The 18,609-nt window shown below is 40.3% G+C and overlaps 1 protein-coding gene across 4 annotated transcripts in view; it reads right to left on the bottom strand.

Moving 5' to 3' along the window:
• The window catches only part of INO80D (INO80 complex subunit D), a 64,729-nt gene that overhangs the window by 11,549 nt on the left and 34,571 nt on the right, over nt 1-18,609 (bottom strand). For all 4 annotated transcript variants that reach the window (XM_029933987.1, XM_029933988.1, XM_029933985.1 and 1 more), the window contains 3 exons: nt 9,428-9,652; nt 4,017-4,126; nt 1,981-2,114 (listed from right to left, as the gene is read on the bottom strand). In XM_029933987.1, coding sequence (XP_029789847.1) covers nt 1,981-2,114; nt 4,017-4,126; nt 9,428-9,652 — 469 coding nt within the window. The remainder of the gene's footprint in view (nt 1-1,980; nt 2,115-4,016; nt 4,127-9,427; nt 9,653-18,609) is intronic.

Here is an 18,609-nt window from a genome sequence, read left to right as displayed (position 1 = left end):
AGTAGAGGGATAGTGATAATAAATGAACTAATAAGTAATACAACGAGACAGACATAAATGTTAGGAAGAAAAATAAGTTAGTCTGTGGATAAAAAGTAACTGGGTAGAGGGGAGGTAGAAGACTTCTTTGAAGAGGTGACATATGGTCAGAAACCTGGAAATGAAGGAATGAGGCATGTAGAAACCGAGGAAAAGAACATCCTAGAAAAACACGTGCAAGGCCCACGAGGTGAGAACACATTTTGCGGGTTGAAGAAACTGCAAGAAGGCCAATGCCGCTGGAACGCTGGAAGTAAGGAGAGGGTCCCAGAGGAGGCTGGGGAGATGACAAGGGCCAGATCAGGAGGCCCTGTGAGCAGGCCCAGGTAAGAACGCTGGATTTGACTGCAAACGTGCTGGAAAGCCACTGGAAGGTTCTGAGAGGGAACTAGAGTGATCACATGTGTATTCTCTAAAACGCCTCTTTAAGACATTCTGGAAAATGTGCAATTATAAGGACAGGAAACCACCAGTGGAGACAGAGGAGAGGGAGAGAGAATTTGGGGGGGCTGACAGCAGATCCTGATTATGGTGGCAGTTACAGGGACGTACGCACTGTCAATTTTGTAGCATTGTGCACGAAGGGTGGATTTTACTGCACGTAAACTCAGAGGAAGTGGAGCACACACAGCCTGCTTGGACTGCTGTGTGAACAGGGCATCTGGGAACAGGGGGCATGGCCATTAAGAAAGGAGACCAACTGGGAGACTATGACAATAATCCTGGCCAAGGCCCAGCCAGACCGTTCATCCAGAATGATAGCAGTGGAATTGGCAAAATGGGTTTGGATTCAAGATAGTTTGAAAGTAGAGCCAAGAGATCTGCATAGGTTCTATCACCGGTGTAAGTCTCTCGCTGGGGCACTGCTGGAGTACAAATGTTTGCCATACTCAGATGCGATGTGTAACTTACGACACATTTAGCTGGTGGCAACACCAGGATCATAGCCTTAGACTATTGGGTCCTGGTCCGGTGGCCAACCCGTGAAACTGTGAAATGCTTGCTAAGGGAAAGAACTGTCTTACTCAGCTTTTTCATACAGATACCTTGCAAAGAGCAGAACTCAGCAAGTATCTAGGTAAAAGCAATAAAAACCCACTAATTTTAAATAATGATATAATTCAGATAGTCTACTAATTCATACTTACCTCTCCTTCCAAATTACTCTGAATTAATTAGGGCTTATGATACAAGCATTAACAGAAGCAATAGTTAAGTTCAATAGAATTATAGAAAGCATTAGCTTTTGGCTGAAATCTCATCAAATATCCAAGACACTCACAGAATTGAATATAAAAAAGCAAAACTCTAGAGAAATGGGACAAAGAAAGCTTGAAAAAACTGAAGTACAAGAAAATATACCTTAAGGCAAAGTGAAGTATAGAATAAGCATAGATATTAAAATAACTATGTTAGTAACTACTAACCACCTCCTAAAACAGTTTTTTTTAATTTATTTTTTGAGAGAGACAAAGAGACAAAGAGGCATGTGACTGGTACACCCAGGCACCCCTAGAACAGTTTTTTAAGGGGGCCTAGGTGGCTCTGTTGGCTAAGGATCTGACTCTTGATCCGGCTCAGGTTGTGAGATCAAGCCCTGAAATGGACTCTGCACTGACACCAGGGAGCCTGCTTGGGATGGTCCTTCTGCCCCTCCCCCACTGGGGCTCATACACTCACTCTCTGTCTCTCTCTCTCTCAAAATAAATATGCATTAAAAAAAAACCCTTCTTTAAAAACAATAATAAAAATTTTAAGATAAAGCTATGAAATTTATTCAATGGGTCATGAAAGTACATTATTATGTATTTATATATATTTACATATAAACATATACATATTTACACACACAGCTTGTACCAAGTCAGAAAATATTTTCCACTGTGGACTGCTAGCCAAAGTTGGAAAGTTTCTGCTGCAGAAAATAAAATCTGAACTCACCATTTTTTTGGCATGTTCCTCACACAGAGGGGTCTGGTGTGTAATGTCGAACACGGGCACAGAGCACTGCTGACCGTCTGCAAACTTGGCCGTGCAACTTGAGAAAAGCTGCTGAGAGCGGTTCAAGAGGATATCTGTGTTTTTCCAAGTTAAGAATATAATACACTGAATCCATGAGAGACTACTGAATACTGAAAATGAACCAAGGGCTGTGGGGGGGGGGGGGGAAGGGGTGCTGGTCATGGAGGAGGACACTTGTGGGGAGAAGCACTGGGTGGTATATGGAAAACAATTTGACAATAAATAATTAAAAAAATATATAATACACTGAAACTCAAGTTATTTTTTAGAAATTTTATATAGGTTCTGCTTCTTCCCTTGTGTTTACCAAGTATTAAATTTTCTTACCTATAAAAGCTAAAGAACCAACCCAATTACTGATATGGGAAAATGATTGTTGTTGAATTTAGCAGAAGATACTTCTAAAGGAGTCTGTTTCGCTAAAGGGCTCCTAATAGGAGTCTCTCTAATGGCTATTCTGATTTTTGTTATTTGGAGAAAGGAGGGTCGTTTAAGTTTTCACACATTAACTCCTATATTTCCACTATAATGGTTAAAAAAAAATTTAAGGAAAACTTTTGCAATCCTCATCAAGAATGAGGTGCCTGGGTAGCTCAGTCAGTTAAGTGTCCAACTTCGGCTCAGGTCATGATTTCGCAATTCGTGAGTTTGAGCCCTGCGTCGGGCTCTGCACTGACAGCTTAGTCTGGAAACTGCTTCAGATTCTGTCTCAGTCTATCTCTGACCCTATCCCGTTCATGCTCTGTCCTTCTCTCATATATAAACAAACATCTGAAAAGAATAAAAATTTCAAGCTATAATTATAAATAACTCACCTATCCAAATTTGGACGTTTCATTTAGCGTTCCAACACAAAACTCAAACTTAACAACTTACGAAAAATTACTTCTAGATCCAAACCATATCATTAAAATTGGAACCTCGGTTTTATATCATTAACGTTTTTAAGCATCCAAATTTTTAGCCCCTAGCTACATTTTCTAAGACTTATTTTATACCTTTCTGTTTTTCCTTTGTGCTTTTATAGTTAAGGTGATTTATAAAACTACCTAGAAAGTGCTACTAAAACAGTGAAATTTTAATTCCAAGAACAGAAAGGAGGGCAAAAAGTCAAAGATAATAAAGAACAAGTAACTGCTACTATATGAATATTTTAAATGGTACTCAATTTTAAATGTTTAATAAAAATGAAAGTAATAAGATTTCATAACAAGCCTGAAGGAAGCCCTTTTACCACAGGTTTCCCTCTAGTATATTCTGTCTTAATGTATCTTCTTTCCTAGTCGGTGAGATCATTTCAAATGAGCACTGTACTCAACACAAATAGCAAACTATTCCCAGAGCAAAAGGGACAATGTAAAACTGCATAACTTTCCTGGAAGACTAAAGACTAAAAACCGTTTTGCATAATATGATTTGATTTTGCCATCAATGAGTGGTAGAGTGGCTTCTTACAACCTACTTGGAAGCACTGAGTGACAGCCTCCAGGAGAAACTGCTACTTGCTATCATTTGGCAGAGTTTGATGTAATTCTTGAAAAAGAATCACAGTGATGTAAGTGGTGGGGAAAAAAGTATCCAGAAGATATCACGGAAATTAGACTTTATGTAAAAATTATTTTGAACATCAAATAGTTATGATTTCAAAAGCCATACACTTGGCTTAAAAATGAAAAGGAGGGGAGCCTGGGTGGCTCAGTCGGTCAGATCTCACAGTTCGTGGGTTCGAGCCCCGCGTCAGGCTCTGTGCTGACAGCTAGCTCAGAACCTGGAGCCTGTCTTCAGATTCTGTGTCTCCCTCTCTCTCTGATCCTCCCCTGCTCACGCAGTCTCTCTCTGTCTCTCAAAAATAAATAAAAAACAGAAAAAAATTTTAAAAACTTAAAAAATAGAAGAATGACATAGGAGCCCCGAAGGAGCTAACACTTTTCAGTGACGTGCGATGAAGAGGATACGTTGGAAACAATGCCGAGTGTACGGCAGGGCTCTGTTAGGGCACGGGTCGCCCTTCACAGTTCCGCTGCACAAGGCTGGCTCTGCCTCCCTCAGCTTGGTCCGGCTCAGGCTGCGGAAGGAAAGAGACAACGTGAGTTTTTAAAAATTGCTTTAAGAATCCAGGGTAACTTTTCAACACTAGGTTAGCAGAGTGTGACACCAACATTTTACTTATCCACATGCATTAAATAAAAGGTGAATATGAGTTACAATCATCAGTTCCAACAGTTCCCTAATTTACCAATAAAACAAATAATTGTATCAGAGCTGATTTCCACCATGTCTGGTTTTTTCTTTTTTAAGTGATGTTTTGGTTCCTTTCACTTCACCAAGAGATAACAAGTAGTCAAAAGTGATAAAGAACTCGAGCTTAGATTAATCAGATCTAATTCTGAACCTCAGCCCTACCTCTTACTAGCTGGGGGACCTTAGGCAAGTTACTTAGCCTTGCTTAAGCCTCAACTTCCTCACCTATGAAGTGGAGACAGAACACCTTCAGCGGACAGGAAACTGCAAAAAGATACAACACATCCAAAGTACTTATGTATAGAGTAGATAGTAGGATAGCTAACAACCAGTCCATGGCTGTTACTTGCTGGTATTATTATCACCACGAGATTTTGGTCATGTCAAGCTGCTGAACAGTAAATGTGCAAAAAACGTGATCTATGATGTGAGCAAAGGGATAACGACATGCACTCTCATCTTCCAAAATGAACTCACTTTGGATACATTCTAACTTTTTATAGAAAAAAATGTAACATTTAATGAAAGATGCAACTCCCATCTTTCATTAAATGTTGTCTCCACTTGGCACCTTCAATACTTAAATGTTTAAATCTTGTTTTTAAATTTATGAATAGGCAGTGTGTTCACATGGTTCCAGAAAAACCAAAGAATAAAAACCAAGCAACAGAGTCTCACTCCTCCCCTTCTCCCAATTTGCAAGTTCCTACTCCCTCTGTAATAATAAACATTCATTTTATTAGTTTGTGGTTCTTCCTATTGTTTTATATAAACATTAAAAAACAAAAATAAACAGGGATGTCTGGGTGGCTCCTTCGGTTGAGCATCCGACTTTGGCTCAGGTTATGATCTCACAGTTCGTGAGTTTGAGCCCCGCATCGGGCTCAGTGCTGACAGCTAGCTCAGAGCCTGGAACCTGCTTCTGATTCTGTGTCTCTTTCTCTCTCTGCCCCTCCCCTGTTCATGCTACGTCTCTCTCGGTTTCTCAAAAATAAATAAATGTAAAAAAAATTTTTTTAAATAAAAATAAAATAAAAATAAACAGTAGTCAAATTCTCAGAAGTACAAAACTACCTGTTTATTTGACTCTCTAAAACATCAAACTGCATAATACACTGACTCACGAGTCAGGTGTCAAAAACAAAGCACCTTTGAATTGTTTGTTTCTGTATGTAAGGATTTTGATGGAATGGTTTACACTAATTAGAAGGTCAAAGAGAACTAAGATTACATATTAATTCTAGAACATCTAAACAACATTTCTATTATAACTTTCATATAAATAGTAACTGCAAACTGATAACCATGGGCTGCCACAGAAGTTGCATTAATTAAGAGTTCTGCAAGATTTGTCAGTCACAACAATGAGGAAGAGGGTCATTAACTTCAGCTCTGTAAAAATGATACACAATTTCAAATAAATGAAGCATTCCTATTTTAGCAGCTTAGCCCAAATTCTCTTGGTCTAGATTTAAATAGCAGGTAGTTCTCTATGCTGAATGGGTAATTTTTGTGGAACACTGTTTAATAACTTGGTCAGCCATCCAGCAAGCCCAGCATACAACACATTCTCTCATTTCCTTTATCCTACACTTCAAAAGGAACCACCAGGTTTGATTTTTTTTTTAACTGCTGATCTCTTAAAATAAACAGCAAAATAAACTCAGTACAAATAAACTCAAAGTCATAATGTCCATCTGCCCCTGGATAATTAAGGTAAAAATGCCTGACGTTAGATGTATTTTATTATCCAAATAATCTCAACAAAACAAAGGGAGAATCACCAAAACATTTTGCTGTTTTTAATCTGAAAACACCCATGACAGGCTTCTCTTGTACGGTTAGATCCCCCTTTAACAAGTTTCCACACGAACAGCAGTAGTCTCCTTACTGTGAGCTGCAAGGGACTTGAGTTTACATACTTTAAGCTATTTCAGCGGCTTATTCCACATATTCACCAATATATGACAAAGTTATTAGATGAGGAAGAATAATGCTATTCAGCTTATACCCAAGCTCTATTTTAAAACCTATCTATTGAATGGTAGCCACTACAGTTTTAATTTCGAAAATATCTAAAAGCAACTTTTTAAATGTCTTTTGTAGAACTAGTCTTTGAAAGCACACGTTTCAGAGGGCATTATCGAACTGACAGCTGATTTTTGTGAACCTAAAATATACCGTGAAGTAGTAAGCTACCCCTCACCAACAACTGATTATGGCTCAGTGTGGAAGGAGCGTCAGCGACCACTGGGCAGCAGGCTTTTTACCAGTCTGTAGTGACATAACCCCAAATGGCATCTTGGTATTTGTTTAGGTTCAGAAATATTTTGGTATCATGGTATTTTTAAAACAACATGACTAACAGTAGTTTGGGAAATTTTTTGGAAAAAAAAGGGGGGGTGTTGTTGGTAGTTGATTCTGCAAGTTAAAAATCACAGATAAATACAGTTTTCTACACAAATGCTAAATTGTCCCAAACTCCGAGTACAGTCCCTAACATCTTTGACAAGGTCATAATAATATACATGATTCAAAGTACACAGTGCTCTGCACACAGACTGCTTCATGCCAGACAAAACTACCGTGCACACTGAAATGATAGGCTTGCAAGCATCATATAAATGTTAAGATAGCGTTATTTTAAACCTATGTCAAACCAAGTGAATTCTTTCAACAAACAGAGAACAAGCGTGTTTAATTCTATTCATTTGTTCAACACTGGAGACTTCAGAACAAGATGTACATTGTTCCTGCCCTCACAGAATTACTATCTGACAGAAATATTAGTACGCGGTTCTACAGTGAACTAGAGCTCAATAAGCTCATGTAACGGGGGGACCCGGCAGGGGACATGGGGATTTCTCTCTGAGAAAGAGAAGTCAGTAAGCCAAGACCTACGGGCTGTTACCGCCACACCCTACCTCCCCGCTACCCCACAGAGCCCCACGAGGGGTGAGGGAGGGAGAGTACTGGAGGCAGCAATCATTATAGAGGTTGATGAAATAGGCGTACAAGCTTTCAAACAACTCTAAATATGCCAAGAAGCAGAAAACTCTGAAGGGTATATATAGTTACCTTTTGGATAGATGCCATTAAAAAGCAGGGGGTTTTGGTGGTTTTATATAGCAAATATAACAAAAACCAAAATACACAACACTAAAATAAAATTTCAAAAAATAGGTAGGTACGTAAGAAATAGGATCAGTAGCTGAAAAGCAAAGGTTATTTTTCTTAGTTTTGTTTGTTTTAAACCCTTTTCCTGAGTGACTTATGAGCACTATAGACAAATTAGGATATACAGACTAAAATTTTTTTCAAACTTTATCAATAATCCCACCCTCTAGAGATAACCACTCTTAATATTTCGGTATATAAACTCCTAAAAGTGTGTGTGTGTGTGTGTGTGTGTGTGTGTGTGTGTGTGTTTCTCAAGGTTGTTATCTGAAAAAAATAAGTAAAAAGTGTGAAATAATAAACTCAATAAAACAATGCCTTCTAAATTTAAAAATTATCTCCTTAATTAAATATGAAGATATTTTGGAAACTTTTAATTCAATTTAGCTAGTAATTTCAAAAGGTACATAACCTAACTAATTATGATTTAAGTTTTTACCACCCGAACTAATTTCCAAAATGGTAATTCCATACTTTCTTCACTGAAATATCAGATAGCTCTACATTTCCAATATAAAGATTTTCATTTAAAAATATTAGTATCACACATTATAAACCATGTTTTCAAAAACAATTTTTAAGAACATAGGGGAATGGCTATGATCTATTTTTAAGGGGAAAAAAACTGGATACTTAACTCTTAAACAGTATAGATCCAGTTCTGCTTAAATACATATATAAAATTTGTATTTTTATTATGTACAATATGTATACAATATGTATATATTGTACATATGTATATATGAAGTCATTAAAAATCATGTTTTAAAGAATTAATATCAAAAAGAAATGGTCATAATTCAATGTTAAGTGGGGGGGGAAGCAGGAATAAAATATACATATAGGATGGTCTCAATTTTGTTTTATTCTTTAATTTTTTTAAATGCTTCTTTATTTTTGAGAGAAAGAGAGACAGAGGGTGATCAGGGGAGGAGCAGAGAGAGAGGGAGACACAGAAACCAAAGCAGGCTCCAGGTTCTGAGCTGTTGGCACAGATCCCGATGCAGGGCTCAAACTCACAAACCATGAGATCATGACCTGAGTCGAATCGACTGAGCCACCCAGGGGCCCCCTTTGGTTTTTAATACAAAAGCATGGCTCCCTGGAGACTTCGCGCGCGCGCGCGCACACACACACACACACACACACACACACACACGTACACACATGCAGAAAAAAAGACTACAAGGAAACAACCAAAGTGTTCACAGGGCTCATTCTTTGTTTCGTGAGATTATGAAAAATGTCCCTTTCTGTTTTCTGCATTTTTCAAATTTACAAAGCAAATACCTGGACTAGAAATAGAAGAGATTTTTTCCCTCAAATAGAAATGCAATGCAATAAAGTATTTAAGACATATATATGGGAAAGAAGATTTTAAAATATGTAAAATACTCTTTTCGTGATAAAAAAACCCTACAAATCCTACTTTTAAATAACATACGAAATTTCTAAGCCATGGTTATTTTTGTAAAGACAGGAGACATTCTCAGATATTTTCCTGAACGATTTCTAATCAAGCTTCTCCTGTCAGCTCATGGGGCTGTAGTTCTGCCGCCTGTACAACTGTATCTGAGCAACAAGAGGGGCGCCTGGGTGGCTCAGCCAGTTGAGCGTCCTGCTTCGGCTCAGGTCATGATCTCCTGGCTTGTGGGTTCAAGCCCTGCATCAGGCCCTGTGCTGACAGCTCAGAGCCTGGCGCCTGCTTCAGATTCTGTGTCTCCCTCTCTCTCTGACCCTCCCCTGCTCTCGCTGTATCTCTCTGTCTCTCAAAACTAAATAAAAAACATAAAAAACATTTTTATTTTAACTGAGCAACAAGACCAACGCGCAAGGCTTAAACAGTTCAGGGGTAAGTGCCCTCTGCCCACCGGGACTCGACTCCCCTCACCGACACGCAGAAAGCCGGCCGAGGCCGGTCCTGACCCGCGGGGGTGGCCGGGCTGACCTGGTGCGGCTGCCCGTGCCTCTCTGCAGCTCCTGCAGCAGCTGCCCCGTGCACTCGGGCTCCCTGCTGGCCGCCTGCAGCAAGGCCTTCCGGAGCGTGTGCCGGCACTTCTTCTGCCGAGATTCTGCCCGCTCCAGGCGGCAGAGGTGCTTGTATTTCTGCTGAAAGTAAGTGCAAAGTTGGGTCACCCTGGAGCTCCTACTCTCCGTGTTATCGTCATCTGACCTGGAAAGTGCAGGGAGAGAAGTGAAAACCTGATTAGACGTGTGGCTCGCTGTAGAGAGGGGGAAAGCTGGCCAAGAAGCTGGCCGACGAGGGGTGAACTGTGTGGCCGGTGAGCATACACTTCACAAAATTAGAGGACCAGAGTTCTAGTAGAGCTGAAAGTGAAGTACGGTGTTTCGACATACTTAAGGCAGCAGAGACAACCAACTCAGTGCTTCCAGAACCTTCTTAGCACGTCATCGTTAGCCACTTTGCGCCTCAGTGTCTTCTAAATTTTAAGTGGCCTGGGGTTCTTGGGAAGAAAATCATGTCTTTACCTTTGCTTACTAAAAGTCTCAGTAAATGACACGCAGTTATGAGGAAGCACTCAGCATAATTTCATACTAGAGAGGTCATACCAGAGAGAGAGCAGCGAATTCTGCAGTGCCTTCTCGAAGAGCTGCCCTTTCACGTGTGCTGGTTTTAACTACCCTTTTCTTGCTAAGCACTTTAAGAATGTTGACTACAGGGATCACAACCATTCCACAGTATTTATTATACCTTTTTAAAGACAGGAGATATCCAGAACAACATTTTACATATTACGGATGACACAGGTGTTTTCTGTCATGATGGTAATTTTGAGAGACCCGTGGACCCCACTGGCCTGCTACCCTGAAAAGGATGTTGAGGCCACATCGAGGCTCAACAAGGAGGAGCGCTGTGGTTAAGCGGGCAGTGTCTACCCCGATGAGGTTCACAAGCTCACTCTTCTACGGAACAAACATAACCTCCCGTTTTACTGTTACGAATAATGTACACAAGACTCAAAAACTAACCCAGGTTACTTTACCTTCTTTAAACAGCACATGTGTGATACTACCACTATTTACTATTTTACTAATTTTCTGTAAATCACTGCTTAGTTTCTCTTAACTTCCTAAGTGGTATCATTCCCTTTCCCTTCAGAATAGCCCATAAGAGGCTACTTTGTAAATTTCCAGTCTAAGAAGTGTCCTAAGAAACACGTTCTCTTGGGTATAGTTTCTACTACAAACATATCACTTGAAGGATCTTGCCTCAATCTTTTCATTTACTCAACATTTACTATTATGTTGAGTACTATGGAGAAGAAAAAAAAATGTAAACAGTTCTCAATGCAGTTTAGAAAAGATAAACACATCCCCAAAGGTAAATAATTCAAAAGACAATGAATCAGTAACTAAAACCATGGGACAGGCTGACCAATGAATCATATATCTGATCTTAAATTAGAAATATCTAGGAGCTTTTCACAATGAGGCCCCAAGACCTATTCTAGATCCACTGAACCAGAATTTCCACGGAACGCGGCCTAGGACTCTTTATTCCGAATTGTTCCCCGAAGTCCCACAGCAGGATTTCGTCCGTGAGCTCTAGTTGAGCCAGTAGGTGCTATTAATATCCTTAACACAAGGCAGGGAGCAACACGTGACACAGAGAGTCACAGATAAGGCTCAAGCGCTACTGAAGTTCACTGGCAAGAATGCTGGATGAGAGGCTTTGGCTTGTTTTGTTTACAAATGTTTATTTATTTATTTTGGGAGAGTGAGGGAGAGAGAGAGAGAATCCCAAGCAGGCTCTGCACTGTTGGCAAGAAGCCCGTGTGGGGCTCGATCTCATGAACCCAGAGATCATGACCTAAGCCAAAAACAAGAGTAAAAGGCTTAACCAACTGAGCCACCCAGGCGCCCCTGGATCAGAGGCTTCACAGAGATGACAACAGCACTGAACCATGAAGAAAGGGCAGAATTTAAAAAGAAGAAGAAAAGGGCACCTCACAGGGATAAAGGAATACAAGCCAGGCTTCAAAGATGGACAGGACGGGGAACACCAAGGACCAAGGAGCTCAGCTTGGCTAAGGTGTGGGGTCCATAGGGAAACGATGGTGGGAAAGGCAGACTTTCACCTTTATTCTACAGGCAGTGAAGAACCTCGTAGAGCTGGAAGACAATAAGTAACAATAACAGACAGGTCTGAGAAAAATTAGACCATCAGCAGATGGAAATGAGGAAGAGACTGGGGAAAAGGGCAGGGAGGAAATGACTCTGAAACTCCAGGTAACAGGTGACGAGAACACACATGGGGGTGACACAGCAGGACTGCATGTATAAAAGGCAGACCTTGTCAACTGGGACACGGAGATGGAAGGGACAAGAATCACGTGACAGTTTCCATCACCGAAGACCAGGGCACAGAACAAGAGCAGATCTGGGGCAGGAAATAAATTCCATTTCAGACATAAAGAACTGAAAGTACAGATGAGGTATCAAAGGCAGCAGCAGGAAAACCGTTGGACATGATAAACAGCACAGTTAGGGAAGAAGTAGAGATTTCACAGCCCAGAACCAGCAACTGAAGGACAAGGGAGTGACTGTAAGTAAAAGGCCACAGAGATAATAGAAAGAATAAGACATATAAGGGCCATTGTCATAAAAGAATTGACTCAATTTGGTGACTGGATATGAAGGATAAGAAAGTCAATAATGACTCAATGACTTTGAACTTGCATACGTAGGAGAACGAAAGGGCTATTAATAGAAAAAAAAGGAGGAGAACAACAAGTCTTAACGGGAAAGTAAAGCTCAGGTAGATAATCACTTGCCAAAGTTGTTATGTGAAAAGACTCCTTAAATTATAGCAGGGAGGGACTAGATCAGCAGTTCTCAAGTTCACAGTGAATGGAGAGATATACCTGGATGTTGAGGCATGTTCCAGCATTACAAAAGTATTCAAAACTTATTGGCAATTTCCAGGCTTATCTTGTTGTGGACCAGTAACCAGCAGTTTGCAGACCTACACAGGTCCACAGACCAGACCATTCCTGGTATGGTCCTAAACGAGAAAATCTCCAACATGCCTCCCACTTCTAAGATGCTTTGACATTAGTATTTCACACGTGGTTGCAGAGGAAAAGTAGCAAATGGGGCAGGGAAAGGCCAGTGTCCATCATTTACCAGAAGTGACAAGGCCTGGCACCTACTGCATTCTTGGTATGTTACTTTCCTTCCTTATCTGTGAAATAAAAGAGAGCTTGCTTTGGGCACCTGGTGGTTCAGTTGGTTAAGCGTCCAACTTCGGCTCAGGTCACGAGCCCATTTCTTCACTGGATTATTTGGTTTTTGGCTGTTGAATTTGATAAGTTCTTTATAGGTTTTGGATACTACCCTTTTATCTTATACGTCATTTGCAAATATCTTCTCTCATTCCATCAGTTGCTTTTTGGTTCGCGAGTTTGAGCCCCGTGTCAGCCTAGGTGCTTACAGTGTGGAGCCTGCTTGGGATTCTCTCTCTCCCTCCGCCCCTCCCACTCTCTTTCTCTCTCAAAATGAATAAATAAAAATTTTAAAAAATTATCAGGCATCCAAATAAATAGGAAAATAGGACCCATAAATAGGAGAAAAAGGAATCAATAGAAACAGGCCACAAATGATACAGATGACACAAATTGGTAAACCAGAATTGACGAACAGTTATTATAACTATATTTCACGTTTGAGAAGTTAGTCATCATGACTGTGTCAAAGAGACACATGGACAATATATATTAAGACAACCCAAAACAAACTTCTAGAGATGAAAAATACAATATCTATTATGAAAACTATACTGAATGGGATTGATGGCTAATTAGGTACCACAGAAGAAAAGATTAATGAACCAGAAGATTGCAATAGAAACTCCGCAAAATGAAACAGAGGAAAAAACAGACTGGGAAAAAAAAGTGAACAGAACATCCTAAGCTGTGGGATAATTTTAAGCAGCCTAAAATATGTGTAACAAGTTTCTCAAATAGAAGGGGGAAGAAAAATAACTGAAAAAACCTTGGCCAAAATTTTTCTAAATTTCATGATAATTATAAATGTACAGATCCAAAATGTCAAAGAAAATGAACTACATGTGGCACAAAAACAGACATGTCAATGAAACAGAATAGAGAATCCAGAACGGGCCCACAAACGTACAGCCACCTCCTCTTTGACAAAGCAGGAAAGGATATCCAACGGAATAAAGACAGTCTCTTCAGCAAGTGGTGTGGGGAAAACTGGACAATGACATACAGAAAAATGAACCTGGACCACTTTCCTATACCATACACAAAAATAAACTAAAACTGGATGAAAGACCTAAATGTAAGGCAGAAAGTCATCAAAATCCTCAAGGAGAAAGTAGGCAAAATTATTTGACCTTGGCCACAGCAAGTTCTTACTCAACACATCTCCGGGAGGCAAGGGAAATGAAAGCAAAAATCAACTATTGTGATGTCATCAAAATAAAACACTTCTGCACTGCAACGGAAACTATCAGCAAACCTAAAAGGCAGCTGATGGAATGAGAGAAGGTATTTGCAAATGACATATCAGATAAAGGGTTAGTATCCAAAATCTATAAAGAACTTATCAAATTCAACAGTCAAAAAACAAATAATCCAGTGAAGAAATGGGCAGAAGACATGAATAGACACTTCTCCAAAGAACACATCCAGATGGCCAACAACACATGAAAAAATACTCAACATCACTCATCATCAGGGAAATAAATACAAATCAAAACCACAATGAGATACCACCTCACATCTGTCAGAATGGCTAACATTAACAACTCTGGAAACAAAAGACATTGGCGAGGATGCAGAGAAAGAGGATTGCTGTCACACTGCTGCTGGGAATACAAACTGGTGCAGCCACTCTGGAAAACAGTATGGCGATTCCTCAAAAAATTAAACAGTATAGCGATTCCCCAAAACCTTAAAAATAGAACTACGCTACAACACAGCAATTGCATTACTAGGTATTTATCAAGAGATACAGGTATGCTGTTTTGAAGGGACACATGCACCCCAATGTTTATAGCAGCACTAGTGACAATAGCCAAAGTATGGAAAGAGCCCAAAGGTCCATCAATGGATGAATGGATAAAGATGTAGTGTGTGTACATGGGATGTATATAATGGAATATGTATATATAATATATACATTATATATAATACACACACATTATATATATATTTATATAATGAAGTATTACTTGGCAATCAAAAAGAATGAAATCTTGCCATTTGCAACTCCATGGATGGAACTAGAGGGTATTATGCTAAGTGAAATAGTCAGAGAAAGACAAATATCACATGACTTCATTCATATGAGGACTTTAAGATACAAAGCACATGAACATAAGGGAAGGGAAGCAAAAATAATATAAAAACAGGGAGGAGGACAAAACATAAGACACACTTAAATATGGAGAATAACAGAGGGTTACTGGAGGGACTGTGGGAGGGGATGGGCTAAATGGGTAACAGGCATTAAGAAATCTACTCTTGAAATCACTGTTCCACTATATGTAAACTAAATTGGATGTAAATTTTAAAAATAAATTACATTTTAAAAATAAAGAAAAAGAACTACATAAACGGTTTAAAACTACTGATTAAGAGGAAAACCTTAGCAGTCAGAGAAAAAGAGATACATAATGCTCCTTGGACAAAAGATGTGAATGACAGCTGACTTCTAATCAGAAATAAAGCAAACTATGTGAGCAACACCCTTAAGTATTGAAAGCAAAATGGTTAACTTAGGATTTTATGCCAGCAAAAATATCTTTCAGAGATGAAGGCACACATTAGCAAAAATGTGGATGGACCTACAGGGTATTATGCTAAGTGATGTAAGTCATAGAAAGACAAATATATATGATTTCACTTATTATATGTGGAATCTAAAAAACCAAACAAAGCAGAAACGAACCCATAAATACAACCAACTAGTGACTGCCAGAGGGGAAGTAAACCATTCATATAGAAAAAAAATGACATCAGATGGAAATAGAGAGCAATTCAAACAATAAAGAACCCTAGAAATTGTAAATGTGTGGGATCAATACAAAGGAGTTATTTTTCTTTTAAATCTCCTTAAAAGATACCTGCTGCTTAAACACAACAGCAGTGGATCACAGGGGTTGCAGCACACGGAGAGGGAAATGTACAGCGACAGGTGTCTATGTTAGGAACCAAGGGAGACCGGGGCGCCTGGGGAACTCGGTCGGTTAAGTGGCAGACTCTTGATTTTGGCTCAGGTCATGATCTCATGGTTTATGGGATTGAGTCTCACGTCTGGCTCTGCAGAGACTGCTTGGGATTCTGTCTCTTCCTCTCTCTTTCCCTCAAAATAACCATTAAAAAAAATAAAGGAAAATGCATAAATGGACATACTTATATATGTCAAGGGCTCCTATGCAGTAACAGTGTTTTCAATAAATAGTGTTGATTAAATAGAAAATCCATATGGAAAAAAAATGGTCCTTATTTCTACCTCACATCATGTACAAAATACACAAAAATTCCACAAAGATTGATAGTAAAATAATAAGCTTCCAGAAGATATATAGCTTTTGACAGTGGGGTAAGCAATGATTTCTGATACGGGTCACAAATACACTAACCATAAAGAAAAGACTAATAAATTTTACTCATTAAACTTCAGAACTGTTTCCTATCAAAGACAGCATTAGAAATATGAAAAGGTAAGCAGTTACTAGGTAATTACTGCTCCTTAAAATACATATAAATACCAACTTATTTCTGCTATTGAGATCTAAGTAAGACCTGAGAGAACTCTTTCAGCACATGCATCTACAGCCAGACTAAGTAACCTCAAAATCTTTCCCAAAACAAATGCAGGGGCGCCCTGGCTGGCACAGTGGGTAGAGAATGTGACCCCTGATCTCCAGGTTGTGAATTCAAGCGTAGAGGTTACTTAAGAAAATGAAACAGTGGCGCCTGGGTGGCTCAGTCAGGTAAGCGTCCAACTCTTGATTTCGGTTCAGATTATGATCTCATGGTTTGTGATTCAAGCTCATATTGGGCTCTGCACTGAACAGTGTGGAGCCTATTTGAGATTCTCTGTGTCTCCCTCTCTCTCTATTCCTCCCTGGATTGTGTTCTCTCTCTCTCAAAATAAATAAAATTTCAAAACTAAATCCTTTGGGAGGAGCCAAGATGGCGGAGAGGAAGGGAGCTCTGTAAACTTCGTCTGCCCCATCTGTCGAACTGAGAAGGACATGACTCTCATCTGCAAGAGCGGAAGGAGAAAATATGGAATCCAGAAAGAAGACAATTCAAGGATACCTGAGGGAGTGAGTGCAAACTGGGGAGATTAGAAAACGGGCCAGCCCCAGATGCGCAGGGGAGGTGAGGCCCCAGCCCAACGCGGGGCAAGCGCGCGGAGCCCGAGAGACAAAGGGAAGAGACAGAGAGACTGAACACGCTCATAGTACTGTCTGGGGAAAGGGTAAGGAACGCTTAGCCGCGCTTGGAGAGAGAAGCTCACTCCATAGATAATTGCTGGGTAGCCTAAATCCCGAACCTAGGTGGCGCAAGGGAAGGAACAGCTTCCAGACCTGCGCCATCTTGGCAAGGAGTCTGAGGCCGTGGCAGCAGCGGTGTCAGGGGTTTTGGGAGTTGGAGCACGCACCTCATTTCCATGGTGAATCTCGCCCCCAGCATTGGCCGTGCGAATCCTGAATCCTGGGTGCCAACAGGGGAAAAAATAGCCCCCACTTCTGCGCGATTCCTGCAGGGAGTTGGCGGCGGGAGAGGCCTGGGCAGGGAAGGCCTGGGCACGCGCTCAGGCTACAGGAACTCCCAGCTCACTTCCGGCAGCTTCCGGCGCCTCCAGCAACAGCTGCGCACTCATTCCTCCCCCAACTCGAACGCATTCCGAGCTGGGGGTTGGGTTTGTGACTGCACGCACGTCACCTCCTGCTGCGCATCTCGCCTAAGGCAGGGGCAGCCGAAATACCTGCCTGAGCCAAGACAAACCGATTCCTCCACCTAAGAAGCCAGCCACCAAAGCAAATACATCTCATCTGTGGTAGCATAAAAGTGAATGGACTGGAACTTTGAAACGAGGCGGGCCTGGAAAATACAACTCAGCTCAACTGCCGCACAAGGAGATCAGACTCATTAGAGTGGTCTATAGTGCCTAGTTCAGCTGAGCTTGGCGGGCTGCTTATCTAATCTCTGCAGACACCAAGGCAGGGGGAGCCTCTGAGAGCAGCCTCCAAGACCTACCACACCAAAACATGCCTATACAAGAGGGGTAGCTGCTGGATTTTTTTTTTTAATAATTTTTTTTCTTTTTTCTTCATTTTTTTTTCCTTTTCTTCTTTTTATGTATTTTTATTATTATTAATTTTTTTACTTAAATTTTTAAAAATTTTTACTCCTTATTTTCCTTTCTCCTTTCTCCCTTTTTTTACCTTCTTGCAATCCAGATATATTCTCCTATATCTCATCCCTACCTCTCCCCTCAACTGGTCATACACTTTTAGACTGTCCACAGTCCTTTGTTGTCTCTGACTGCCTTTATTTTTTATTTATTTATTCTTTCTTTTCTTCTTCTCTTCTTTTCGTCTCTTTCCTCTCCATTCACTTTCTTTTCCTTCCCCCCTTTAATGTGTTTGTTTGTTTGATTTGTCTGTGCGTTTGTGTCTTACTGTTCCCTCTGTGTTTGTCTGTCTGTTTTCCTTCTTAGGGCTACACCAAGACACAAGCCTAAGGGTGCATGACAGCGAGACCCAAATATTGCTGAGTAGGGAAATAAAATATCCAAAGGCACAACAAGAGAAACTGAGAAACACCATTAAAAGAATATTTCCTGAAACGACAGGCCCTGGACAGTCAATAAGCCTCCTTTAACAGTGAGATATTAACAGGTGCACAGCGCACAACGAGCTTTCTAAAGGTGAAAAGAGACAAAAAACTAGCAAAAATGACAAAACGAAGGAACTCTCCCCTGAAGAACCTCCAGGAGGAAGTCACAGCCACAAAACTGCTCAAGGCAGATCTAGACAACATACCGGATCAAAAATTTAAAAAACTTATCATAAAATTAATCGCTGGGGTTAAGAAAAGCATCAAAGAATCAACTGAGACAATG

Source organism: Suricata suricatta, chromosome 3 (assembly GCF_006229205.1).
Source record: "Suricata suricatta isolate VVHF042 chromosome 3, meerkat_22Aug2017_6uvM2_HiC, whole genome shotgun sequence".
Taxonomy (NCBI): Eukaryota; Metazoa; Chordata; class Mammalia; order Carnivora; family Herpestidae; genus Suricata; species Suricata suricatta.
Note: the sequence above shows the minus strand (reverse complement) of the source record. Positions and strands in the feature narration are given on the sequence as shown.